At 56.5% G+C, this 25,973-nt stretch overlaps 1 protein-coding gene across 7 annotated transcripts in view; it reads right to left on the minus strand.

The window, feature by feature from the left end:
* The window catches only part of MYT1 (myelin transcription factor 1), a 66,562-nt gene that overhangs the window by 2,853 nt on the left and 37,736 nt on the right, over window positions 1-25,973 (minus strand). For 6 of the 7 annotated variants that reach the window (XM_073888307.1, XM_073888309.1, XM_073888305.1 and 3 more), the window contains 15 exons: window positions 24,280-25,134; window positions 22,411-22,545; window positions 21,808-21,898; window positions 20,685-20,798; window positions 17,698-17,912; window positions 16,211-16,398; window positions 15,216-15,473; window positions 12,413-12,567; window positions 11,356-11,418; window positions 11,176-11,244; window positions 6,491-6,553; window positions 6,043-6,126; window positions 2,012-2,233; window positions 854-945; window positions 126-229 (listed from right to left, as the gene is read on the minus strand). In XM_073888307.1, the coding sequence (XP_073744408.1) occupies window positions 126-229; window positions 854-945; window positions 2,012-2,233; window positions 6,043-6,126; window positions 6,491-6,553; window positions 11,176-11,244; window positions 11,356-11,418; window positions 12,413-12,567; window positions 15,216-15,473; window positions 16,211-16,398; window positions 17,698-17,912; window positions 20,685-20,798; window positions 21,808-21,898; window positions 22,411-22,545; window positions 24,280-25,134 (2,708 nt within the window). The remainder of the gene's footprint in view (window positions 1-125; window positions 230-853; window positions 946-2,011; window positions 2,234-6,042; window positions 6,127-6,490; window positions 6,554-11,175; window positions 11,245-11,355; window positions 11,419-12,412; window positions 12,568-15,215; window positions 15,474-16,210; window positions 16,399-17,697; window positions 17,913-20,684; window positions 20,799-21,807; window positions 21,899-22,410; window positions 22,546-24,279; window positions 25,135-25,973) is intronic. The other variant, XM_025864947.2, reaches the window with a different exon arrangement.

The following is a 25,973-nucleotide window of genomic DNA, read 5'->3' on the forward strand; positions in this document are numbered from 1 at the left end:
CCTGGGACTGCAGCTGCGCCACCCACCTGGGCCTGCACCTGGGACTGCAGCTGCACCACCCATCTGGGACTGCAGCTGGGCCACCCACCTGGGACTGCACCTGGGACTACAGTTGTGCCACCCACCTGGGACTGCAGCTGCACCATGGCGGCCTCCATCTCAGAGTTGGACTCATTCAGGTCACGAATCTCCTGGTTCAGCTGCTTGATCTCCTCATCATTCTCCAATACTGCTCCAGAGAAAAACCTTGGTTGTGGCTCTTGGCTTTACGCCCAGGCCAGCATGTGGGGGTGCAGTGGAGGCCTATTTTCTAGGTGGAACAAAGGACCCTTTCCAAACAGAGGTAACTGGCCTGGCATGCTGGACAGCTCATATCCCACATGTCATGCTGGAACAGTTGGGCTCGGAGACTAGTAGCCCTATGTCTACATCTGCCTCCTGACCCTGGGTGATAGGAGGATATAAATCTCTCTGGCAGGTATTAATCGCTAAAATAAAGATGGAAGTTTTCCAGGTGGTGCTGAATTTCCTCAGCTTCCCTCTTCCTTGAAACTGAATTCACAACTCCACAAACCCCGAGAACGTGGCTTCTGATGCTGCCAGCAGGGTTCTCTGACACCAACACTTACCAATACCTAAGTTAGAGCAAGCATGGCCACTTGAGGGCCAGGAGCCCAGACTCCAGGCAACCAGGGGTTCAGAGCTGAGGCTGGGAGACCTGTCGGCTCAGGCCAGGGGTCTGTCTCCACCATGACCCAGTCCAGGAGGGACTCTGCTTCCTTAACCCCTTCCACCAGCACTGCTCACTCACCCAGGTCAGAGAGATCACTTGGAGGAACTACAGGAACCTTACCATCACTCGTCTTGAACTTCGCGCTGAGAACCTCATCCCCTGAGACTTTTCCCTTCTTTCCAGCAAAGGTTGCTCTAGGACAGCCGGATAAGCTGGAAGCAAAGGTCACACACCAAAAACCAGTCCAAAGTCACACACCAAGGGCCAGGCCAAGATGACACATCATAATGAAACCAAGTCCTCACTGGCTGGCAGCCTGGTAGGATCCTGGCTTGGAACTTTCTCATTTATCTCCTTTTGCTCCCTGTTCCCTGGCCCCAGCCCCCAGGGCTTTCCCAGCTCGGGCCACTGCCCTAAAGGTTCATCCCCAGATGTTGTGGGGCCAGCGCCTTACCCCTTTCTCAGAGAGGCCTCCCTCACTCCTCCCTGCCACTATTCTGCCCACAGCATCTACCCCTTTGGCCATCCTAGGTACCTCACTCATTTGTTTGCTTATAGTCGGTGCCCCACCCGCCTGGCTGAGATCAACTCTTGTTCTCTGCTCTATCTCAGGGCCTGGTGTGTGGTGGACCCTCGGTAAAGGCTTGTGGAATGAATGAGCTAATTAATCTTGTAGGTGGAGAGACAAGGGCAGAACAAAAGAAAGACAAAGGAGGTTTCTGAAGGACTGTGTGGTAACCCCCTGCACCTCGGCCAACACCTCAGCTGCCTGGCACACAGAGGAAGAGAATGGGGGATCCAAGGCCCCCCCAGCCCTGGAGCAGGTATTGGGGGGCAAGCGAGAGCCCAGGCAGGGAGGGCTCTGGCCACCATGTCCCTTCCACAGCAGGCAGAGGCCTAGACCCAAAGGTCAAAGAAGAGGCCCCAGCGGGAGGGGCACGAGGTACGACAAAGCCTCTCCTGAGAAGCTGGCGGCCTGTCTCCGGAATGCACACACCAGACTCAGGGCTCTGCTCACTCCTGCTGGAGGGACTCTCCCGGGTTGTAGAAGGGGGCTCATGACAGCAGCCACATGGGCTGACACGTGTCACAAACACCATGATCTCGCCCCCACAGACTGTCTATGGCTTCCCCCCGTCGGCTACCATTCTGGGCCTTGCTTTTCCCTAGAGAAACCATAGGCCACGACAGAGCCCTAGCCTGGCCCCTCTTGAAGAAACTTGCTCACACGCCCAAGGCTGGGGTCCCGATGAAACGCAGGATGTGCTGGGCAGTTACCTCCTGTGAGTGAGGAAGCTACCGTTGGCGTGGCCAGAGCCATCACAGCCTGGAGTGGGGCAGGTCGGCCCCTCGTTCTTCAGAGATTTCCAGGAAAAGGGTGAGCCGTTAAGGGAACCCTCCTTCTGCCTCCGGGCGGCCAGTGGGCAGCCAGATGCACTTCGGTGGGAGGCGTATTTGCCGCTGATGTGACCAAGCCCCACACAGCCTGGAACAGGGCACCTGGCACAGAGAGGTCAGAGGTGAGCACAGGGCACTGCAGGAGGGAGGAGAAGCCCAGAGACTCTCCCAGGCCAGACACTGAGACTGCTGGGGGCTCCTGGATAAACTCCCACTGTCCGAGTGATTCCTGAAGCCTTCCCAACCAGACACAAAGGCAGCAGGGATCATGTTCCCTCTCCAGCCGCAGCCTCTCGCCCCCTGCATCCCTGGAAGGTCAGCAGCTACCCTCTGTCCCCACCCCTCAGGAGCCATGATGCCCCTGGGCCCTGGGCTAGCTCTCTGGAGCCTCTGGGTCTACACCTAGACCTTGCTGCCACATCACGTCTACATCGCCCCAGCAATGTGGAGGCCACACCCTAGGGACTGCACCAAGCAAAGTGCCGGGGGCCCTGGGGGTCACAGAAGGTCACAAGTGAACCTGCAGCCATGCAGTGTGGGGACAGCAGAGGCCCCATCACCCTACAGCATCCCAAAATGAGACTGTCAAGGCATGATGTCCATAGATGTCCCAGCTTCGCCACATCTGAAATGTGTGTTCTGGAAGGAAGAACCCAGGCCACAGGGCTCATGCAAGAAAGACTCAGTTCAGACATTCCATCATGCTTCCTGCCCGAGGCTGGGTTGGAGTGGCATTTTCCTTTGTTCAGGTTGTTCCAGGACAAGGAGAGAATCCCTTGAGGAAATAACACAAGCCCCAGGAACAGGTGAGGTAACTGGAGAAAGGTTCAGAGTGAATCCCCCTCATGCTGCCATTGGAATCCGTGCACCACAGAAAACTGGCTGATGCAGAGGGCTCCGGCCATCCACCTTCATGGCCTTCAGGACAGACCAGGACCAGGAACTCCTTGCAATACCTTCTGAGCACCAACATTTCAGGATCATGGGATCTGAGTTCAGGACCACCTAGGAACCAACAACTGACCGAGGATGAGATCCTGCACCTGCAAGTTCTCAGTTTTCTCCCTCCAGCAAATGAGACTCATATAATTTGCCATTTGTATTTACCCACTTTTTAGGGGCTGCAGGCCTGCCAAACACACAGGACCTTGAAAAGGGACATGTTGCCCCAGTTTAGAGAGAGGTCTCTGGGGTGGGGAAGTCAGAGGCAGGAAGTCTTTTGGAGGGCAAGGGCCGCCCGGGGGCTCCTGCTGCAGCCGGTGAGGGGACAGGGCCTTGCTGCCCAGAAGTTGCCCCTACACTGTGGCCTCGCCCCCAAGGTGGCCACTGCAGACATTTTCCTAGCCTCCTTGGCCTGGATCCGTCCTCACTTGTCTCCTCTCTTGGTGCCCATCCCTCTCTCTTCTTCATCCCACACACGTGGGCCTCAGACATGCAGGATGGCCCTGAGCCGGTCCAAGGTCATCTCGGCAATCAGTCCAGAGTGAAGATACTGCCACGGGCCCTGCAAGGGACTTGGGGAGGATCCGCTCTATGTCTGCCCCTCACACCTGGGTACCGCCCAGCTGTGGGGTCCCAGCGGACCCTGAAGCACGTCTGAACCCCCAACAGAACAAGATCAAAAGACCAAATGAGAGGCAGCTCTTCACAGTTACAGCACACAGTTGAATCTGAATTCCTTTTACTCACATTCTTTGCAAAACCCCTAACCCTCTTCATCAAGAATGACTCCCTGGAATTTATTCATAGGGGGTATTTCAGACACGTGGACAGCAACACTGCTTTTCTTCCCCTCCACACCCAGTGTCCAAATCTTCAGAGCTACCAGGTGACCTCACACTAAGAGTGTGTGGGGGGCCAAGTCAGTCAGCTTCTGTACCTCCGAGGTGAGCCAGGGGTGGGGCCACCAGGACCCCAAGGTCGGAGGCGCATCTCTTTTGTCAGATGTCAGTGTGGCTGGGGACCGTGGTGGGTGTGGGGGGCTCTCCACAGGCGACAGGCGTTGAGCTCCTAACCCCCACACTGGAACATCCACAAACTTTTATGGCCAGTTATTTCGTTTTGGCCAAAGGGATTTACCACAATGTACTGACATGACTTAATCTCAAATGGTGCAGACACAAGATGTCATAAAAGGGAACTCTTCCTCCCCCAGCCTTCCACAATCACAGCGAGCAAGCACATGCTCACAAAATCCCATCACTCGACAGGACCTGATGCACTGATTAAAGTTTCTGCTGCGGTCTGCACTTGTTTAAAGATGACAGTCAGTTATAAATACAGTTAAAGTTTATGGCTGGGGAGGAGGCCCTATAAAATGGAGGTGCTGAATGGGCGCCCCCCCCCCGCTGCCTTGCCATGGAGCCATTAGGAACTTCATCCATCCTGTAAATGCTGACCTGCTTCTAAGTTATATTCTCCACTTGGCCGCAAAAATCTTGTTTTTTAAAAAGCAAAGTTGACAGCACATTAGGAGGAAGAAAACCATTTTTCCCAGTTAACTTGAAAAATGCTGATCTTGATTTTAATCATTTGCAAATGCAACACAATTCACTTATCATAACCCTACAGCAGGATCCTTTCTACATCCATAGCAGCTTGTGTTTATATGGCTTCTCAGAAGGGTAAATGTTCTTCCTCCATTCTAGCATTTAGTGGGCTGCATTCATGACACCAACATCCACATACTTTGCATTTTTGAGTTAGCATTCATTATAGTTTTATTGTAAAAACTAAATTAAATAAACAAGCCACAGCCTTTTTACACCAAACAGCTGGTGGGGCCAGCCCCTTGGAAGGATGTGATGCTGGTCAATCAGGTATCTCCTCTGTAGCCAAGCAGATGTTTAGGCGCAGCTGGGGTGAGCTCCAAGGAGGAGCTACTGACTCTTGGTCCAGGCTGCTCCCCTCAGCAGGGGTGAGCATCCAGCTACTCTTGGCCCAAACGCAACGCAGTCAGGGCAGCCGGGCTTTCTGTGCACCTGCCTGGCTATGCCCTGACCAAGCCAGCCTTAAGGCTTGCTCCACGACGCAGCCAGAACCCTTCCCTTCCACTCCTCAGCTGGCAAGAGGACCCAGTGTTCTGTTCGCTGTCAGCTCTGAAAGTCCTGGGAAAATTGCATGGTGGGTCACTCTGTTTGCCCCTGTGGCCCAGCCTTGCCCCTACCGGCAAGTAGGGGGTTCAGGGGCAAGTTCCCTTCTGGAAGCATAAACTTGCAATGATGCAACCCCTACCAAGTGGGGCACTCACAGGGTCAGAGTTCACACACAATCCCCCTGATGACATGTTAGGCACCCCCCATGAGACGGTCAGTGGTGGGTATCAAGGACTTCAATCATGTAAGGCCCAGGATGTCGTTGCTCCTCCCCACAGCAGTGTCGAGGTCCCAGTTGAGGGTGACCCTCCGGGGCTCCCCCTTTCCATACCATCTCCCTGCAACGGTATGTGACTGTGCAGACACACACAATTCAAAAACTGATCATCTTTCTAACCATCCTCTCCTCCTTGACTCCTGCAACTGTCCTTTCCCATCAGACCACAGCTGTGCAGGTTTCAATACCCATGAGCACCCTGTGGGGCTGCTCCATGCCCTGAGCCCTCACCCAGGTGACCCCCCCAGGTGCACAGGCAGCAGGGCCCTTTGCCTCTCCTGGCCCCATCAAATACCCCCAGATCTGAGGAGCCCAGACAGAAGCCAGTGCCTGTGCGTGCCCTTGATACAACACACATGGCTCACAGCTTCATAGGTGTCCACATGCACAGTAGGAGAATTTTGGTAAAAATGGGCATGGTCATTGACCAGCTGTGTTAATGAAAAAGAAGTCTAGAAGGAGCTTTTTTAAAATTATAACATACAGGAGCATCCCAATTCTGCAAAACAACCACAGGAGTCAGCAAGACACCAACTTACTTCATCAGCTCGGGGTCTTCCTTGTCGTCCTTGGTGGGTGTCACCCTGGCTCCACTTTTCTTGGCACGAGGGCAGCCTGACAAGCTAGTTTTGAAAAAGGGAAAAAAAGCCACTGTGGTCCCAGAACAGCAACTTTTCACACCCATCTGCTCCACCCATCCCTTCCAGCTCTGTGGCCAGCCGCCCCCAGGGGATCCCAAGGGAACTTCTGTCCTGGAGCACTCTCGAGGGCAGGAGGGCGATGGCAGGAGGTGTCACCACGAGCCCTTTAGGTCTGGTGGCAGAGGGCGACCTGATCGGGCTTCAGGAACATCAATTCAGATGACAGATGAATCAGGCTCCAGTTGCCAGCAACATTACTGTCTTATTTGGGGCACTGCAACTTTGTCTGAGGAAGAGACCCATCCCACTCCGTCTGGCCTGGTAACCCGGGGCACGGGAGGCTCACCTTCGGTGTGAGGCGTAGTTCCCCGTTATGTGGCCAGAGCCGTCACAGCCGGGTGTGGGGCACCTGTGGAGGACAGCGGAGCTGGAACCAGAGCCAGGGAAGACACTTGACCAGAAAGGTCCCCCTCTGTGCCCAGCCCCCAAGTGGTCCCACCCGCCTCCTCAGCACTGGTCTCAGAAATGGCGTGCATGTCCTGGCCAGCCTGCTGCCATGACGCCTGGCCTTCAGAAAGTTGCCACCCGGTCTCCCCAAGGGGTCCGAGAAGGCCAAGACAAGAGCACATCTCCACTGCAGGAATCATGGGCTCCCATTTCAGCCTTCGATGGGGTTCTAGGCTGGACTAGAAGGTTCCAGAACACATATGGGCCTTTAAACAGCATTCAGAAAGGCAACCCTAACATCTAAGATGGGCTCCTCTTCCTTGACATGATTAGGAGGAAGAGGGGTTGTTTTCATGGAGGGTCGCCACCATCTGAGCGAATGAACTGATGTCTACCGAGCACGCATGACACACCGTCCACAGCGCCGTCACCTAGAGATGGATTTCTCAGTGAGTGCCGAAGTCCCACATCCAGGGGCTGTTCAGCGGTGGCAGGCACTGGCCAAGGGTGAGGAGGGGGACACAAAACACAGAAGCCCAACTTGATGCGTCCAAAATGTTTGACAAACATATCCCATAGAAGGTGAAAATTACACTTTAATACACAAGTATGGGTTTTCTTAAATTATTCTTCCCTGAATGTCCATGGCGGAAGAGTGCGTGAGTTCCTGCTGGTACCAGAATGGGGAGGTGTGCCTGATTCTGCAGGTGGATCCACCAGAAACCTCTGGAGCAGGTCTGCCACTCTGTACTTTGTTCCATGGAAGGGCGCAGCTCCAACCCCGGGGGACTGGCAGGACCTTGGTGTTTGCATCTGGGATCTCACAGAACACTCATCTGCCAGTTCTGGTTTCATCCTCACACAGAGAAGAAACCGTGGCAGCCGAGGCCCAAGAGGGTTATGGGGACTCACATCGGCTGAAACAGGACACAGGTCGCTGCCTCTCAATCAATAGAGTTCTCTAAGGCCCTTAGGCCCCTGTGCTGTGCCCACGGCCCTTCCTCAGCACCCTCTTCCACCGGCCAATGCAGCCTCTGGCGTTTGCAGCAGGAAGCTGCAGAGGAAGCCGGCACAGCCAAAGGACCCCCCACAGCTCTTCGGCTGCCTGCTAGAACTCAGCAGGCCAGGACTGCCTGTCCCCATCAGAGGAAGCGCAAAGCTGGTGTGGCAACAGGGGAGGGGTCAATGCCCATCCCACCAGCTTCTTCTCCAATCCCACGTCTTTCTCGAGGCTGTCCCCTTCATCCCTGTCCTGCGGGCCACACATGGGAAGCCTCCCTGGGCTGCCAGCAGGGCTGCCAGCAGGCCCGCCGGTCCAATCGCCCTCCTGTCGGATTTAGGGATAACTCAAACCCTGTGAGATTAGGATGGCTCCTACTCTGGTCATGTGTGGTCACATTTCAACCCACACACGTCTAGGGCAAGAAGGTTTTTGCATTTTAATAGAAACCACACACCACCTGCTTCTACATGAGCTTCACTCCTTTCACACAAACCCCCAACCCCTACAAAGGTCCTGCTGGGACACTTTGTGCCTCTGCATCATCCAGGGTCCCAGTGTGTGAGCTGCAGTGGTTGGCCCCTTGCTGTGGGCACCAAGTCCTTCAGGCATGTCGTGGTATGCCTCACACTACTCTCCGCTGAGGCCAAGGCCCTGTTGATGCCTCACTGCCCCCGCCTCAGCTCAGAGTGCCCTGCCAAGCATTCTCATGGCCCGCGCTAGCAGGAGCCCTGTTCCTGCTCTCTGGAAGGCTAAGTGCAGAGACTGAGGAGGGTGCTTCTCCTTCCCGGGTTTGCAGGTGCTCAGGTGGCCGCCTGGGGCTCCACTCTTTCTCGGCTTCGGGAAAACATGACAGAACTCAGGTTCAGTGCTGCAGGTGGTGGGCAGGGCATCAGCAGCCCCAGGCCTTGATGCCTGTAAGTGCAGGTCTGGTCTCTGGTGCAGCCCCCGTGGCACCTGTGAGTAAGGCTGGCAGGAGAGAGCATGCACATGGGGATGGTCCCTGCCAGGCCCCAGCACAAGGGGGTGCACTGAGGCACACCTTCTCCAGACCGGGGCGGAGGCGGGGGGGGGTGCGGGCACATGTACTCCTTGCCAAGGCCCAATTCAATGGCTTTTCCCGAAAGACGTGGCCAGTAGAAGATGACGTTCATGTGGCTAGAGAAGCAGGTATCCATGCTGGGCACTGGCTGTGTCAGCCACTCTCATGCCCCTGAGGACCCACAGGGTCAGTTGCAGGAACCCTCCCACCATCTGCTTCTGAGTGCATTGTCTGGGCAAGAGGAAGAATCCTGTGTCTAAAGGACACACTATAGCTTGATGGCACACACCAGGTCTCGTCTCAGAGCCCCATCCGTGTCCCATGGTGAGTCTGCCACCCCCACCTGTCAGAGTCCCCATCACACCCCTTGCAGGGTACACACCCTGCACCTCAACTCCCCACACACAGACTGGGCTGAGTGGCCCGAGGCAGCCGTGTCCCCAGCCCCTGACCACACTGGGCACTTGGTAGGGAAGAGCAAATGCCCTTGGGATTCGATTAAAGCACAGAAAACACACGATCTGAGGCTGTCACTGCACCCAGTTATTGATAGGGAGGCCACCAAAGGAGCCCTGTTTGCAAGGCAGTGATGTAGGTGTCTTTTCCTCTCTGGGGACAGGTCACCTTCCCCCATCACCGCCACAAGGCTGGTCAGGAGCAGCCTCTAGAAGATGCCCACTGGACAGGAGGAGGGAGGAGGAAGCCGGCTTCCTCACCAGCACGCCAGGACCATGTTGGAGGCCTGCCCGCATCCACCCCGAGCCCTCGCTGTGGCCCGAGAGGACAGAGTTGACTCCCACAGAAAGACCTCTGGGGCCAGAGAAGAGCTTGGGGGTAGTCTGGGCACCTTCCCGGACCTTGCCAGAGCGGATGAGTGACTTATTTCCACACAAGACCTTCTGTTGTTATTTCTAAACCAGTTTGGGTTAAGGTTCCTCACAGGCTCTTAGCTGTAGACGAGCACTAACCCTCCCAGATGGCCATGTTTCCAGACCCAGACCAGGCCCTGAGCACCTGCTCTGCAGGAAGAAAGGTCTGAGAGCTCTAAAATCATTCCGGCCCTCAAACTGGAAAACCATGAAAACTGATTACAGTTAAAATGCAAGTTGAGTTGGAAAAGGAAATAGGAAAAAAGAACATGGGAAAGACGTTACGAGAAGAGAGGAAGGAAAGGGACGGGAGGTTGGGGAAGAGGGTCCTGAGCCTGCAGGACGGATGGTTTCACCTGGATGTCTGGGGCCGGACACAGGAGTGGTTGGGTGAGCGTGTGAATCTGCCATGATGAGCTGAGCCTCAGAAAATGTTCACGTTAAAGCTGTTAGCTCCTAGAAGGATGATTCTGGTGGTGGACCTTGCCCAGAACAGAGGGCCCCATTGGTAACAAGGGGCAATGACACGCTTCTGGCTGCTGGGACCAGAACAGCCTCCCCAGAGTGACAAAGAGGAAGCTGGCAGGATGGGGGCACTCTAGAGATCTAGAGCTTTCTGCCCTGTTTCTAAATCAGCTCAGGCCCCTTTGGCAGCAACAGCTCCTCATCTTAGAGGCCCTAGGGCCCTGGCTCCTGTCTGGCCCCAGACGGAATGAGCCTAGATTCCGTGGCACCCAGTAGGGAGGCTCAAGGCAGGGACGAACACCCCTGGAGAGGGAGTGAGCTGAGAGGGCAGAGTTAGGACCTCCTTCCCGAGCCTCTGCTCAGCCTGGGAGCCCAGGGTCAGCACTGCATGGCTCAGGGTCACAGTGGCTCAACCGAATGCATAAAAACCAAAGGCAATGACAGTCCCCAGCTCCAGCCCCAAGAGGACACTGATAACCTGGGAAACCTCTGGGTGCTTCCATCACATTTGAGCAGGGTGGTCAGGCAGGCTAGCTGATGCCCACAAGGCCTGGCCTGCCTGTGTGTTAGGGACAGGGAGGAAAAGCAGAAAGAGGGGATGCTCCGCAAAGAGAAGGGATGAGCATGGAGAGGCATATCTGGGAGGATCACCAGGGGCCAAGACAGAAGCAGCTGCAGGGGTCGTAGGAGAAGGGCAGGGCAAAGAGTTTTCTCTTGCATTGTCAGCACCCAGATCCCTTAGCGAGAGCCGCGCAGCCTGAAGCCCGCTGAACCACAGCAAGACTTAGAAGCCAAGGCCAGCTCTGGGCTTCTCCCACACCGCAAGGGCAGTGACAGAAGCAGGCCCAGACAACCCCATACTGGGTCCTCGGGAGAGGGAGGGTGGGCTGGGCCATCAGCAACTAGAGGCGGGTCCTCCGGCCCTCTGTCCTCAGAGTAGTCGGCAGGGCCAAGGGCAGCACAGGGGCCTGCAGCAAGGGACAGGCAGACAGCAACACTCAGAGCAGAGACACACAGGCGGCAGCAGCAGGAGCCCCCGGCAAGCAGGTCGGCCCCTCCATGGCCTGTCTCTCTGCCCCATCCTGCTGGGAGGGGCTCCCCTGGGGCTGGAGCCCTGGAGAAGGCCGACTTTGGCTGGGGCCTCATGGAAGGAGAGAACAGAGCAAGGGAGCCACCCAAGAGACGGGAGGCCAGGAGGGCAGACATACTTGAGGTCAGCAGAATGGGCAGCCATGAGGTTTCTGAGGCTCTTGTCAGCAAGAGGGCAACCAGAGAGGCTGAAAGAGAAGAGATGGGACACTGGGGTGAGCCAGAGAGGGAGCAGAGGAGGGGAGGGGAAGACCCACCACACAGCACCCAGGCCAGGCTGGACCCGAGCAGGGACGAACCTGCGGTGAGAGGCATAGTTCCCGGTGATGTGGCCACTGCCATCACAGCCAGGGGTGGGGCAGCTGAACAAAGGAAAAATAGTGTCAGAACAGAGAGCAAGGCACACCTGCCAGGCCTGCCCCCCGGGCGGAACCCGCTCGGGGAGAGTGGCTGACGCTTGTTCTTGACTCACCCACGAGCCAAGGGGCGATTCCTCCCCCCTTGGTCCTCGGACTGCAAGCTTCTCCCACACAACTTAACTCAAGGAGGAAGAAGGAACCAAATTCAAGCTCAGCTCGAAGCTAGGATGCCTCTGCATGCACACGTGTGTGCACCCATGAACGTGTAGACAGGCAGTTCTTTCCTAAAGCGGCATGACCCTCCCTGAGGATAAGGTCCCAGACCAGAGCCTGAGAAGAGTCAGCTATAGGTTTGGTTCATAGCAAGGAGAATGGAACCCCAGGGACAAACTGAGCACAGGGGAAGGCTGGGTCCCCGGCGGTGCATGTGCCAGATACAGCCTCCCACAGTCCTATAGAAGAAGCAGTTCTCCAAGGAGGTTTGACCAAAAGGCTGTGGGGTGGCATCCAACCATGGGGTGACTCCTATCTACCAGCAGCTTCCCCAGTCTGCAATGGCATCTGCTTGGACCCCATGGAGACCAACTCAAAGGGGCTGGCTGGGCTGCCAGAGCCGAGGGCACTGAGTGCACGTCAGACCTGGGCTCTGAGAGCCAGGGCAGACGGCTGTGGCTCAGGAGAGGGTCAGCTTCCCTCGGCCCTCGTCCTGTTGTGGCCCGAACAGCGGCTCTTCCTTGCTCTTACACTTTAGAAGGTTGTGTTAGATCCAAGTGCAGCGCAGAGGTGACGGGAAACCTGTCACCCATTGCCGGGCTCAAGAGGGTCGTCGTGCAGGACGCCCAACCTCTCCGGCCAAGAGGACGGTTGGAGCTGAGCTGGGGCAGGGACGAGGCCTGGGGCTGAGCAGATCCGGTCATCAGGGACTCAGACCAGGGCGCACTTTCTTCCAGACAATGAAGGTTCTCGGGGAGCCCTCTTGGCCCAGGTGGGCACTTACGTGAGCAGCTCCTTCTTTATGTCCTTGGAGAGAAACTTCATCTTAAAGTTGGTCAGGGTAACTTCCCCAGGATACTTCCGCTCCTCAAAACTCTCTTCCGACACTTCCTGGTCATCTGCTTCAGAAGAAGCAAAAGAATGGGCTGCTGGCTCTGACTGCAAAAAACCAGCAGGGAGACGTTTTAACCGGCTGGCGGGGGGCCGGGCGCCCGACCCGGGGGCTGAGGGAGAGGGACCCTTCAGAACAGTGTTCGCAGAGACATTTTCTGGAGTCTCCTGCCTTCTGGATGAGGGAGGAAGCCTTACACGCCCCCCAAAAAGAAAGCACAGAAAACAGCACCCCTGAGGGGCTAGAGTGCTCCCCCACCTCGGCCAGAGCTGCTCAGCTGCCCCAGGGATGAGGAGGCCTGGGTGCTGCCCAGTGCAGCCGGCTGCACCACCCTCCCACGGCCTCGGGCGTGTGGGTCACCTCCACCTAACAGCCACTGGGCCACCTTCTAGACACAAGAACCTACACACGGTGCAGCTCCTCGGGGCTCAACAGACAGTAGCACCAAACAAGGGTTTGTTGAGATGCTATGACAATGAGAGCACAAGACGATAACATAGAAAATGTGACCTTGTGACCCCTGCACCTTCTCAGCCAGTGCCAGGCCCCGACCGCAGCAGGCCCTTCATAAGCTCAAGTTCTAGGTCTGGAGGGGATCAGACCAAAATCCAGGGAAAGGGTAAAATCGCTAGCATGGATTTTTGCCTCTACAATTGCAGGCTGGGGACATTGAGGTGGATGAGAGGGCATCCACCTCAGGGTGGAGATACTATGGACACAGGGTTGAACAAGGACAAAAGTAGAGAAGGTCAACACCCTGCAAGTGGGTCTGTGCTGGTCCCTGGTCCGCATCCCAGTGCTAGCATGTGTGTGTGTCTCAGCAAGGTGTTCAACCTCTCTGGGCCCAGATGGTACACTTTCAAACTTGAGATAATGGCAGCCCCTTACGGGATTTCTGGGGATCCAAAGTGCAGAGCCCAGCGCAGCGGAGGCTCTTGGGAACTGACAATGAATCTCGTCATTGTCGGGGGGTGTGCGATTCCTGCCGCTGATACTATTACTGCACAAGACAGGGGAAGTGGGTCCTTCCCCTGAGCAAGTTGGCCCTAGCTGGGTCTTTAGGGTAGATGGCAGCTTCCCAGAAACACAGGGAGGGGGCTGTTCCAGTGCAGGGAGAGCAACTCAGAGGCCCATGGACACCGCCCTGACTGCTGCCAGAGGATGGGATGGGAGATGAGGCTGAGGGTGGGGGCACAGCCTTACACAGGATGGATCAAGGAGCCTCAGGCAGAGCTGGAGAGTCTGAGTCAGGGGTCCATGGCCACGGTAGAGGGGCCAGGAAGGCCTGGATGAGGGAGGCGTCTCTGGGGGTGACCCACCTGTGCCCAGAAGGGGGCTGGAGGAGAGGAAGGGACTGGGAGTGAGCTGAGGCTCTAGGGTGGAGAATGACGGTGGGGAGGAGTGTGGGGGCAGGCTTCTGTGGGCAAGGGAGTCTCAACCTCTGAGACTGATGACATGAGTCTTGGGGTGCTCAGAGGGTGTGTGAAAGGGGAAGGGGAGGGGCAAGGCAGCCAGGGATGTCAGCCTGAGCTGGGGGTCATGGAAAGGGGCAGGGAGGGGCCTAGCGAGGGGCTGCAGTCACCAGGAAGGGGGCTTAAACGTGGGGGCAGGACCGGAACAAGGTAAGAGCACACGGTACTGGTGGCTCCCCCATAGGAGGGCCCCACCTGGCCTCAGACTGGGCTCCCAGTGACCAGGGAGAAAACCACCCACACAGACCCAGGAGACCATGTCCCGGGCCAGCCCCTTCCACTCGGGGCTCAGTCTGAGAGGTGTCCCCCTTCTGGGGCCTAACCCTAAGTTATAGCCACACCACTGCGCCAAGTGACCTCAGCCTGGGGCCCAGTCTGCTCCTTTATAATGTGGAGACACACGCGAGGTATGTAGAGGGAGCTGGGGGAGGGAGGGTTGGACTGCAGGATGGTGGTTTCCCAGAGAGGGATCTTCCACAGGGACCGGCCCTCCTGCCCTTCTGGGGTTGGTGGGTGGGGTGCTGGCAGGGATGGGGAGGGAGGGAGAAGGGAGGGGACCTGCAGGCCTGCCCACACTGTGTGGAGGCTCCCCGGAGTCTGTGCCATCTCACAGCTGGGCTCTGCTACTCGGGATGCACACCTCTCTGGGGAAGAGCCTTCAATCAGTCCCATTCTCAGGAGGGTAGAGTGGTTAGAAAGGGATGTCCCCCGTCCCCAAACTGCAGCTCCAACAAAGACACCTGGCTTGTTGCTCTTTACCAGGTGGTGCTAGTCTTGGGACTCAGGCCACTGCCCACCACAGGGGGTCCTCTGTCCAAGGAGCCAGCTGGCTGGCTTGTCCTGTGGATGCTGAGCAGGGACTGCTGCCAGAACTCAGGATGTCCCTATCTGGACAGCAGGTTGCAGGGAGGCCACAAAACCCAGGAATTTGGAGCCATTCCCAAATATTTCCCATGAGATGTGAAAGAAGCCCTCTTCTCCCCATGTTTTCCAAGGGCCCACGATGGTGATGATCACCAAATCCTTGGAAGTGAGAAGACAACTTCTCTCTTAGACAGGACAAGACCACAGCATGGCCCAAGGGTGAAAAACTCCCCAGGAGGGCAGGCCGATTCCTAGCTTCCTAGAGGTGGCAAGGCCCCATGAGGACAGGGACAGGACCCTGGAAGCTCTTCCTGGAGAAGCAAGCACTTTTTACACCAGCCCTCAGACCCCACACCCACCTCCTCGGGCTCCTCTTCTCGTTGGCGGCTGGGTTTGGTGTAGTCCAGAGGTCGATCCCACTCGTCCTGGCGGGAAGCCTGGCTGGACTGGGGCGAGGTCATGGAGCTGCTCGGGGCGCTGGTACTGCTCTGGCGCTGGGAGGCTTCGGGAGACTTCACACCAGGGCTGCTGCTGCTGGGGAAAGCACTTTCTCGCTTGCGGTGTTTGTGCATGCTCAAGTCTAGGGTTCCGTTCTCATCCACCTCAATGTCCCCAGCCTGCAATTGTAGAGGCAAAAATCCATGCTAGCGATTTTACCCTTTCCCAGGTGTGCCTTCTGGTACATTAAATCAGCATTACAGAAAGCCCAGAACAGTGTTTCCCTTGGAAGGAAGCAGAGCCAAACAAGAATAGAAGAACCTCTGAGAAGCAAGAATCTTGACTTGCCACTTCCTGAAATTCATGTGGAGGGCCTCCACTCTCTCTCAGGTCTTGCAAACATCACAAAACCTTGAGACGTGCTGACCATGATCACACAAGGACATGTGCTCGACCCTCAGATTCAGGGGAAGATGAGGTCACACGTGTGTGCGTGACCCTCAGACTCAGGGGAACACGTGGGAACGTGTGTGCACGTGACCCTCAGACTCAGGGGAACACGTGGGAACGTGTGTGGGCATGACCGTCAGACTCAGGAGAACACATGGGAACGTGTGTGGGCGTGACCGTCAGACTCAGGAGAACACAAGGAAACTGGACCCTCAGACTTAGGAGAACATGAAGGAATATGCGTGTGCACAGCCATTTGGTCCTCCTTAGGCACAGCACACAGAGCTCTCAGAGGGGACTCGTCATCATGAGCCATGACCAAGAGGAAGAAAAGGTAAGAATGATAATTGTCAAGTGGACACTGAGTGTCCCTAAGCACATTTTACGCAGGGGCATGTGGTCCTGACTCTAAGTCCCACCAGCCTGTCTCTGCCTCAGAGGGGCTCCTTGTAGCAGACACACCAACCTTGCTGGGCAGGTCCTGTGGCTTCGTGCTGAGGTTCTCGGGCATTTCCCAGCAGCGCGTGGAGAGGTTCAGGATGGCTGTGGCGGCCATGTGTGCAGCCTCGGCATCATGCGCGTAGTCGAAGCCTGCAGAGGAGGATGAAGTGCAGGGGCTGTGCCTGGGGGAAGAGGCCTTTGGGAAAGGTTTGGCTGCAAAAAGGGAACAACACCAGGCTGATATACAACTTGAATGAGAAGTGGCCACACAGACACAGTGGGGAACTTTGGGATGGCTGGGAGTGCACAGGGCACAGCTATATGGAGGGTGGGCTAGGGGCAGGGTCATTCATCCCAGTCACAGGTGCCCACAGCACACTCCTACTCACCCTCTCATAGGGCATTCAGGAGGCCATTTCTGGCTCATTTAAAATTTGGGCAGAGAGAGCAAAACCCTCCAAAGATATTCCAGCATCTCTGATATATCAAACAAATACAAGTTGTCTATTGGTGAATGCTAACTGAGAGAGTAAAGAATTCTGTAAATAGGAGTGGGTAGAATATTATTCAAGTAGGAAAGCTTTTGTCACAACATCTCGAAAGGCTACTTTTGGTGTCCCCATAATACCACTTCAATAAAGTCATGTTATTATTCAAACAAACATGACCAATGAAGGCATAAAATGTTATCTTTTCTAGTAATTATATTGTAGTCATAAACTAACGCTCAGGCATGACATTTCCGATATCATGGTATCACTAGTAAATTTCCAGATCTACGAAGAGCTTCTTGTGAGTGTTACATGGTGCCTGTGCATAATGGCACCGAACAAGTGGGACAGATGTCCACGCTATAGCTGGCGACTGCGTGATCACTTAGTGTTTCCATTATTAACATGACAGAAACTCCTCACTGCTGCATTTGAGGGCCAAACACTCACTGGGAGAGGCCAGTTCCTATCTCATGGGTAAACTGGGGTGCTTTTCCATTTCATATGTGTTTCCAGGGCTAATGGGCTTGCAACCCACAGACTGGTATATATTCAGTGACCAAAACAGGCAAGGAAGGGTTGTTCTCGGAATGCATTTTGTTAGTAACAAGTACCCAGAGAACTTGTGCTTAATATCACAACACACTGTATCCAGCAAAGATGGTCCACGTGCAGGAAGGCAAATAGCTTCTGTCAGGGTAACCAGGCTCAGCATAGTGGTTGTCTGAGCCCCCACAGGGTGGACCACATCAGGGAAGCTATTCTTAAGCCTTTGAACATGCACACCATAAAGGACCTAGGTTTTGTTTCACAAATAGTGAAGAGATACATCATGCTTGATGGGGAACATGGCAGCAGTAACGTGGGCAAGATATAGACTCTGGGAAAGCCACCATGGTAAACATGGGGATGGCCAGGCACCCCCGGGGCAGAGATTCCCTACATGCTTCTGGCGAGGGGGGTCCTTCCTCCCCCATCTCTCAAACCCTACACCTCCCAGGAGTAGATCTCCCCAACTTACATTTAAAGGCTTTAGGTGAGGTTTCGCTGGTCTGAATCTTTGGGGCAAGCATGCGTTTGCCAAAAACCTGAGCGTCAAAACTTGCGTAGTCAAAGGTGACCTTGGAGAACTTCTCCAGCTCCTTGGCCAGGTTGGCCCTGGGTGTGGCAGGGGCCACACTAGGGCGGTAGCTTCCATACGGAGGGACTTCAAGCTGCTTCACGAAGCACATAGGCCTGAGGTGCAGGACAGAGGTGCAGAACCATGAGGACAAGGCCCAGGGATCCCAAGCCCCATCCTAGAGCCTGGGCAGGAAACCCTCAGAGCCCTGTGTGCACAGAGACCCTCCCCCGTATCCCACCACTAATGGGTGTCTGGGGCCTGCTCAGTATGAGAAAGAACTGCCTGCAGGCAATAGAGGCCTTGAAGAAATAATGGCATGTGTCTTTGCAGACCAGAAGAAGAGGGAGGGCCTAAGATGTTCCCCCAGAACTTAGGAGGGCATGTTTCAGACACCTCTGCTACCAGCAGTGTGAGCCTTTAGCAAGCAAGCCTACAGGAGCATCCCTCGGAAAGTGGCCAGCCATCCCTAGACAGAATTTTCCTGGTGCAATAACACAGCTGCCCAGTGAGGAAGGAGATGGGGCATCCAGAGGGGACATGGGTACTTCCGAGAACCAGGCTCAGGGAGGGCCCGACTCAGCTCTTCATGGGCCAGGGGCTCAGCCCTCCACTATCCTCTGCTTGAAGTCGGTGGAGAAGAGCCCCAGAGGGGCTGAAAGAGTTGAGGGCAGGGATGAAGAGGCCACTGCAAGCATTCGTTCACTGTCACTGAAGCCCTTGGAAGAGCTCAGCATTGTAAATGCACAAGAGGTAGCATAGGGACACCAGCCCAGACGGCACAGGGGCCAGGGCAGGAAGACCAGCCAGGTGGGGAATGGCCCCCACACAAGGTGTGGACAGGCTTCTGTGATGGTCAGCTCAGAAACAAGGGAAGGAGGAGGAGAGGCTGGGAGGACCCTCTGCACCCCCAGCTCTCTTAACTCCTGACTCTGAACCAAGCAATGACTGCAGCCTGGAATTAAGAAGGAGTGGTTGGTAAGGTCTCCAAGATGCCAAGTGCTGTAAGAACAGGAGCCCAGTGACAGACCCCGCAACCATGAGGAAATCAGCTCTGAGCCTGGACCTTGGAAAAGCAGATGCCCCCAAGCACAGGCACATTCTCCCCCCAAGGAGGGCCAAGCAGCATCTGAAGAAGTTCCGGAACAGTGCTCAGGCACCGCCCAGGGGAGAAAAGAACCCTGAACTTAATATTGGTGCCACGTTTCATTGGCTTCCTTGACCAGGGCTCCATCCCGCAGCAGACTTAGCATCTGTGATGCCAACAGAGGTTTGCAAAGACTCACCCCACACCCCAGGGCATGACCCTCAGGAACGTGGTCACACCGAATAAACAGAACCTGAACACAAGGCTCCTGCATCCTGGCCTCAATCGCTACCATTTGAGGCTCGTCACCAAGGGCCTGGGGAGGCAAAATGTCACAATCTTGTTCAAGCCTCATGAGATATTTGTGAAGTCCACAAGATAACGCTGTTGTCCACTTTCACAGGCAAACAAATGGAGGTCAAATTCCCAGGAGCACAGCCACCATGTTGGAGCCTCTTTGCCCCCAACCCTGGGCTCAGGGGGCCTCACCTGCCTGCTGGTTTGACATTTTACAGTGACTTAGATCAAGTCAGTAAAAGACCTGGATTAGTAATGGACAGGAAGCTAGAAGGAACAGTTATAGGGTAGAAGCAAGAAGCAGCTTCCAAACATCCCAATAGCCAGCAGGTGGAAAGGAGCCAACTGGACATACAGGGCTGAAGGCACCCGTGGATGGGAGTGCAGGAGGGTTAGGCCCCGGCTCTGGCCCCACCCAGAGGCCCCTCACAGGGGACCCGCAGAGCAAACCCAGGTGGGTGGCTGGGTTCTCTGGTTGAGACCTTGGCAGGCACACGCCAGGGAAGGGACAGGGGGTTGGGTGGGCCGTGAAAGGAGGTGGGCCTCCCTCCAGACCAGGGTCTGTGCTATTGCCCATATTTGTGACTGCCTGACAAGGGGAGGCCCTTGCCTCCCACATTCTCCTTTGAGAGGCAGACATGGGACTGGGGTCTGGAAAACTGGGGAAGGGGAAGACTTATGTGAGTCCTAGTCCCTGAGCGAGAGACGGGAAGCAGATTGTCCACCGAGTGAGGGCAGTAGGTAGGGAGTCACTCCACTTGTCAGGAACAAGACTCGGAGGGTGGGCTGGCCAGGGGCCAGTGCCAGGTCCCCCAGCCGATAACTGCAGCCTTGGGCAAGCTCCTGAGGCTCGGGCCTTCATTGTGGTACCCACCTCAGAGACTCACATGGGTGGCAGGAACGCTAAGCAGATGCGTTCTGTACGACCTTTCGGGAGCCCCCTTATTGCTGACATATGTCTACACACATGCGTGCCTACAGCTGCCTCAGAACCTCTGGGGCCACAAGCAGGCAATGCTCTGAAGGGCACCCCACGTACCCACTCCTCTCCCTCGGTTTAGGGACCTTCCTCGGGGTGAGGGAGGGGTAGATATAGGACAGCCAGGAAGGAGCAGCTCCTGGTGCATCTGGACGGCAGTGGCCCTCAGCTGGTGTAGTCTGCTCTCTTGAGACAGGACAAGCATCTCCACAAACAAACCCCTGAGCAATCTCAAGCGGTGAGATCAGATGCCTTTGGGGAGAGCAAGGCAGGGGCGGCCTCGTGGGTGTCTGTGCCACAACTGAAACACTGGTGAGTGCAGCTCATGTCAGACTCTGTTCTGTGTGCCCCAGAAACTACCCTCCAGCTCCGCCCCTGGGAGGTTCCCAGGGCAACTCAGGGCATCAGCCCACGCGCGCGCACACACACACGCACACGGGCACATGCAGTCCCAGAGACACTGGGAAGACCCCTGCAGGATTTTGGGAGGCAGGTGCCTTCAGTTCTGTGGCTCATTTCACTCACCTGAGGATCCTGTCTGAATTGGAGCTATTCTTGGAAGGATCTCCCGTTTGAGGCTGTTGCTTCTCATGAGATTTGGCTAATTTTTCAGCAGCAGCAATGGGACACCCAGACAAACTAGAGAAAAGGCAGAGAGGACAGCTAAGCCCTCTCCTCCAGACCCTGCCTGTCCAAGCCGGGGACCCCGGAAGCACCAGCCAGAGTGTCTCTCTCACTCTGTCCTCGAGCCCACAAACAGCAGCTGCACAGTCAGTTTCTGTCTGGGGAAACTCCAAGCAATGACACACAAAGACCAAGTATATCCTAAATGCCTTCACAGCTTTGGGCAAAGGCACCTCCTCTGGGCAGGTCTGGGCAATGGGCCTGCGGGTCACCTCCCTGCCCTCCCCTCACGGCTGACCAGAGCTGCCCTCGGGACCTGTCTCTGGCTCTCGCTCCATCAGCCAACTCAGGGAAGCCCAGGGCCCCACAGGCCACACAACCTGGGTGCTGACCCTGGAGGCCCAGGCCCCTCCCAGGAAAGGACCCCGTCTAAGACATCAGGGGAGCAACTTCATCCGTCAGAATTAGGCTGACTGACTGCTGGTGAGGTGACAGTCGCAACCCCACTCAGGAATCTAGCCTCTTCTCAATGAAGGGGCCTCAAAACTCTAGCAGCCTTTGCAAGGACACATCCCATCACAGTCACGCTACCCAAGGGACTCCGGGCAAGCGTGGGGAATATGGTCACCTCTCACTGTGCAAGATGGCAGAGAGCTAAACCCTGAGTGCCTCCCAGGAGTCTCACGTCTACCTGGGCCGCGGCACCCACAGTCTAGCCCAGAGCTTGGTCCTGGCCGGCGGAGGCCCGCCATGAGCAAAAGTCAGTGTGCAGAGGCTCCCCAAACATCCGCAGGACACACAGGCTGCACCTGGCTTTCCCCAAGGCTAGGAGGCCTCTCTGAAGGACATATACCCATCCCTCCAGCTGCCCTCTGGTCTCTAAGGACCCCCCCACAGGGACCACACCTCTGACCCCCCCACCAAGAGGCCTGCCCTGACCTGGCACCCGTCCCAAGCCAGGGCACACACACGAGGCCCAGCCCACCCCACCACGGCCCTCGCCATGCCTGGCTCCCCTCAGTACCTTCTGTGCGTGTTGCGGTTGCTATTCACGTGGCCTTGGCCAGTACAGCCAGGAGTCGGGCACTTGAGCACATTCTCATGCATAGCCAAGACTGTAACAGAACCAGAGGGAGGGACAGGTGAGCCCAAACAAGGAAGACGTAGGGGCCCCATCTGAAGTCTGCAACTTTGTAAGGAGGACGGCAGCTTCGAGCAGCAACCCGGGAGGGCCCGCAAGCCTCAGCCCCGTCAGGCTGTGCTCCCTCCCACTATGGCCCCCTGCATCCCTGGGGGCAGAAACCCACTTGGCCTCAAACCCTCTGGTTGTTCTGTGATTTGCCTTTGAAATGCACGTTCACAAGTACTGCCTCTAGCCTAGACGTGAGGACAGGCTCTCCCCTTGTGCCCTTCGGAGCACAGGAGGCTGGCTCTTCCCTCGCAGGCCTCCTGGGGGCCCTGACACGGGCTGCTGTCTCAAGGTGGGTAACTGGGCACACTCCACGTCCCCAGGCTTGTAGGACTCAAGTTTGGGCATCTGCCAATCAGAAAGGGACAGGGCCCTGGGTGACTCCTCCTCCGTGTGAACACCATCCAAGCAGCAGAGGTGACCTGCGCAGCTACTCACTCTCCGGGGGGATCCTATCCTTGTGGGGGCAACCAGACAGGCTTCGGTGGTGAGGGTACAGCCCTGTAACGTGGCCAGTGCCGTCACAGCCTGGTGTTGGACACTTGATCTCGCGCTTCTCGGCTCTTGAGGGATCTAAATACACAAGACGCATCGGTTAGAGTAGCCAGAAGGCAGCGTTGTGGGTGGCGAGTTGGGAGGAGGACGGGACAGCCATGGTTCTTCATTCACACCGTCCAGAGGAGAGTGGCCAGACTGTCCAAGAGCCCGGGAGGGACCGGGGCTGGATCGTTCTCGGGAAGCTGGTCTACATCAGCCATCCTCATGGAAAATTGTCCCATGTAACAGGATGTGCGGCATTTGAAAGAGGAGGACCCAGGTGGCAGCCGGCGCCCTCTATCCCTGCTCCTGTTGATATTGTGTGAATCCTGCTGGCTTCAGTGTGGGGGTCATGCCTCCAAGAGCCCCCACGCCTAGAGGTCCAGCCTCTACACAGAGTCGCAAAAAATGGGACAAGTTCCTTGCCGGGACATGTCCTTTGGATTTGACAAAGCGAGGAGGACAAGAAGTTAACTGGCCAACAGCCGCGGGACCAATAAATGCATGGGCAGAGATTTCTACTCAAATCTCAGTTGCTGACCTCATCTAGCCTCCTGCGCCAGGAGACGTCACTACGGGGTGTGGAGCCGTCCCCTCTGGGAGAATGCAGAAGTCACACAGCCACACTCAGAACTCCCACCCCAGGCAAGGCACAAACCCAAGGGGGTTCTGAAGTGCAGGACCCCTGGCTCTGCATCTCCACGTTCAAATGGGCAGGAAGTTGGACGTTCACCAACCCTTCCCCAGCGCCTGCTTCCTGAACTGCTGTTGCCACCACACGGACTCTGTCTAGGGCTCACGCTGCATCAGTCCCTCGGTGTGAGCCCTGTCTCTCCCACTGCCCGGTGCTTCCAGCGCGGCCGTCTGCCTCACCCTGAGGCTCTGTCCCCTGGGTCCATGCCCTCAACTCTATCCCTAAAGGCAGGTCCCCCAACGTCTGTTCCCACAGGTTCGAGTTACCCAAACACCTGGGCCTGGGGCTGTCACTCTGCCTTTGTCCCCCAGCCATGCACTCCTCAACAGTGTCCCGCCAATGTCTGCCCTGATCTGTGAGCCCCAAGCCCACCACCTGCAGACTGATACCCTACACAGGCCGCAACACCTGTTCCTAAATTGTGTCACCTTTACTTGGGTCTCTGTGCACCTATGTCCCCTCAAGACCTTGCCGGTCTGAATCGAACTCTCAAGCAGCTGTCCCCCACATCTGTGCCACCCTAAAAGGGGGTCCCCTTGACAGCTATCCTCCAGGTTGAAACAATGTCCTCAGCTGTGTCCCTCAGTATCTGCCCCAAGCCTGTCTCATGTGAGTATCCCCAGGAAATCTGTGCCCTGTGTCCCCACCTACCTACCAACTGGGGTTCCGCAGAGCTCACTCAAGTCTCTCCACGACCCGGATATGTCCTCCCAGGGTCTGCCTGTGTCTCTCCATGACCAAGGCAGACCCCCCCCCCCCCCCCGGCTGTGGCTGTGCTGCTGGAGCCAGCTCACTGTCCCTCCCACCCTCCTCCGACCTGGAGCTCTGCTTCTCTCTCTGGATCACCCTATGTGAGCAGTGTGAGCCCATCTCCTCAGCAGCAGCAGCCAGTCTGTGGCTATGTGTATGTTTGTCCTTTGTCTGCACCTGCCAGCCCTGCCTCCAGCCTGTAAGGGCCTCTGGCTGTGCCTCTCACTCAGCCTGCTTCTCCATGCCCAGTGGGGACAGGGAGGCGCCCCCCGTCTCTGGATGCAGGGCGGAAGGGTGGGTGTGCAGGGCCCAGCCGCCAGCCCTACCTTTGCTGCAGAAGTTCTTCCGGGCAGCGTCCAGGGGCCTCACCGCCTTCCCAGGCTCACCGGGGCCCAGCTGGCCCTGCTCGGTGGGTGGGCAGCCTGGCTCGCAGACGGCTTGTACCTGCTCAGCCTTCAGGGCAATAGCCTGCTCCAGGAGGCCCAGGTTCCCACGCGTCATCATGTCGTACATCTCCGACTCGTCCGTGACCGCAGACTTCTGGGAGCGCGCGTCTTCGTCCCTGCCGTCATCAGAGTGCACCTCCACTATGACAGAGTACTCGGGCTTGGGGCTGGGAGAGGCCGGATGCCGCAGTTCGGGGGCCTTCTGGGTGGGGGCGAGGGGGGCGTCCTCCTGGCAGATGACCTCAGGAGCGGCTACCTCCTCCTCCTCCTCCTCCTCCTCCTCCTCCTCCTCCTCGTCCTCCTCTTCCTCCTCTTCCTCTTCCTCCTCCTCCTCCTCCTCCTCCTCCTCCTCCTCCTCCTCACCCAGGGCGACTTTCATCTTGCGGGACTCCTCACTGGCCACACCCTCCACGGCCTGGGGACAGAGCTCCTGGGAGCGCTCCCTGGCGACTCCCGCGACTCCCTCCGCATCCTCTAGGGGGAGGAACGCGTCCCTCTCCCCCTCGTCGCTGGTGGCCCCTTCCTCGGCCTCCTCCTGAACCAGGTGCACAACACCTGGGCCCGGCGTGGCCACCTGGCCCAAGTCCTCCCCAACTAGGGTCTCTACAGCAATTTGGCCCAAGTTTAGGAGAGAAGTGGCGATGATCTCCTGGTAGCTGCTGTAGCTGCCCTTGGCGGGGCCCGCGGAGCTGCCGATGGGCTTGGGTCCGAAGTGGGACTTGGCAGGGGCCCTTCCTGCACGGAATCAGAAAGATGTGGGAAGAGCACAAGGGCACCCTGGCCCGACACATCCTGGGGAACACAAAACCCCCCGGACAGGGAAATGTGTCGGCTGTGCCAGCCCCTCCGCCTGGAACTTGGAGACGCAGGGAACTTGTTTTAGGGGGAGGAGTAGAGCCGCTACTGTGTTTGAAGCTGAGAAATACTCTGATATTTGTCATTAATGGTCCTCCCCTTTAGGGCTACTTTCTCAAATCAGGTAAACCTGCATTTCATAAAATGGAACTTAAAGAATAAAACGGATTTTAAAAATTGCTTCACAAACACAAAGCAGAAAACGAAGTTATGCTTTTAAAAGACACAAATTTATACCTCTTAACTGCCATGACTATGTTGTAGTGGGTGCTTACCGCACACAGGCCCTGTGGGATGGTCGACAAGGGTGCCCTAGGGTGCAGGAGCCAGCCTTGCCATCCGCCCATTCCAGGAGGGGACCAGCCAGGGCTGGTGCCCAAACCCCAAACTCCCTCCTCTGTAAGAAAGCAGGCAAGCTAGTCCTTTCTCCCTAGAGCCCATGGGGCCACACACCACTTCAAGCATAACCAGAGACCCCCCAGGAGGGAAGCAAGTGTGAGGACTCTCCCTAAGGATTGGCTCCTAAATAAAATAAAAATCCATCTCAGACCCTGCAAGGTCAAAAGACACAAGCACCTTGGGGGTCCTGGGGGTTTGGGACCTCAGGTCTCAGTCCCACCCTCAGGACTCTGAAGTCTGCCAGACTGGGGGGCACATGGACACTTCCCTCCAGAACCTGGGGCCACTTTTACACCAGCATTTGCCAAAGTTTGGGTGCC

The sequence above is a fragment of the Callorhinus ursinus genome, unplaced genomic scaffold (assembly GCF_003265705.2).
Source record: "Callorhinus ursinus isolate GAN/ISIS: 27379988/994484 unplaced genomic scaffold, GSC_fseal_2.0 scaffold89, whole genome shotgun sequence".
NCBI classification, from domain to species: domain Eukaryota; kingdom Metazoa; phylum Chordata; class Mammalia; order Carnivora; family Otariidae; genus Callorhinus; species Callorhinus ursinus.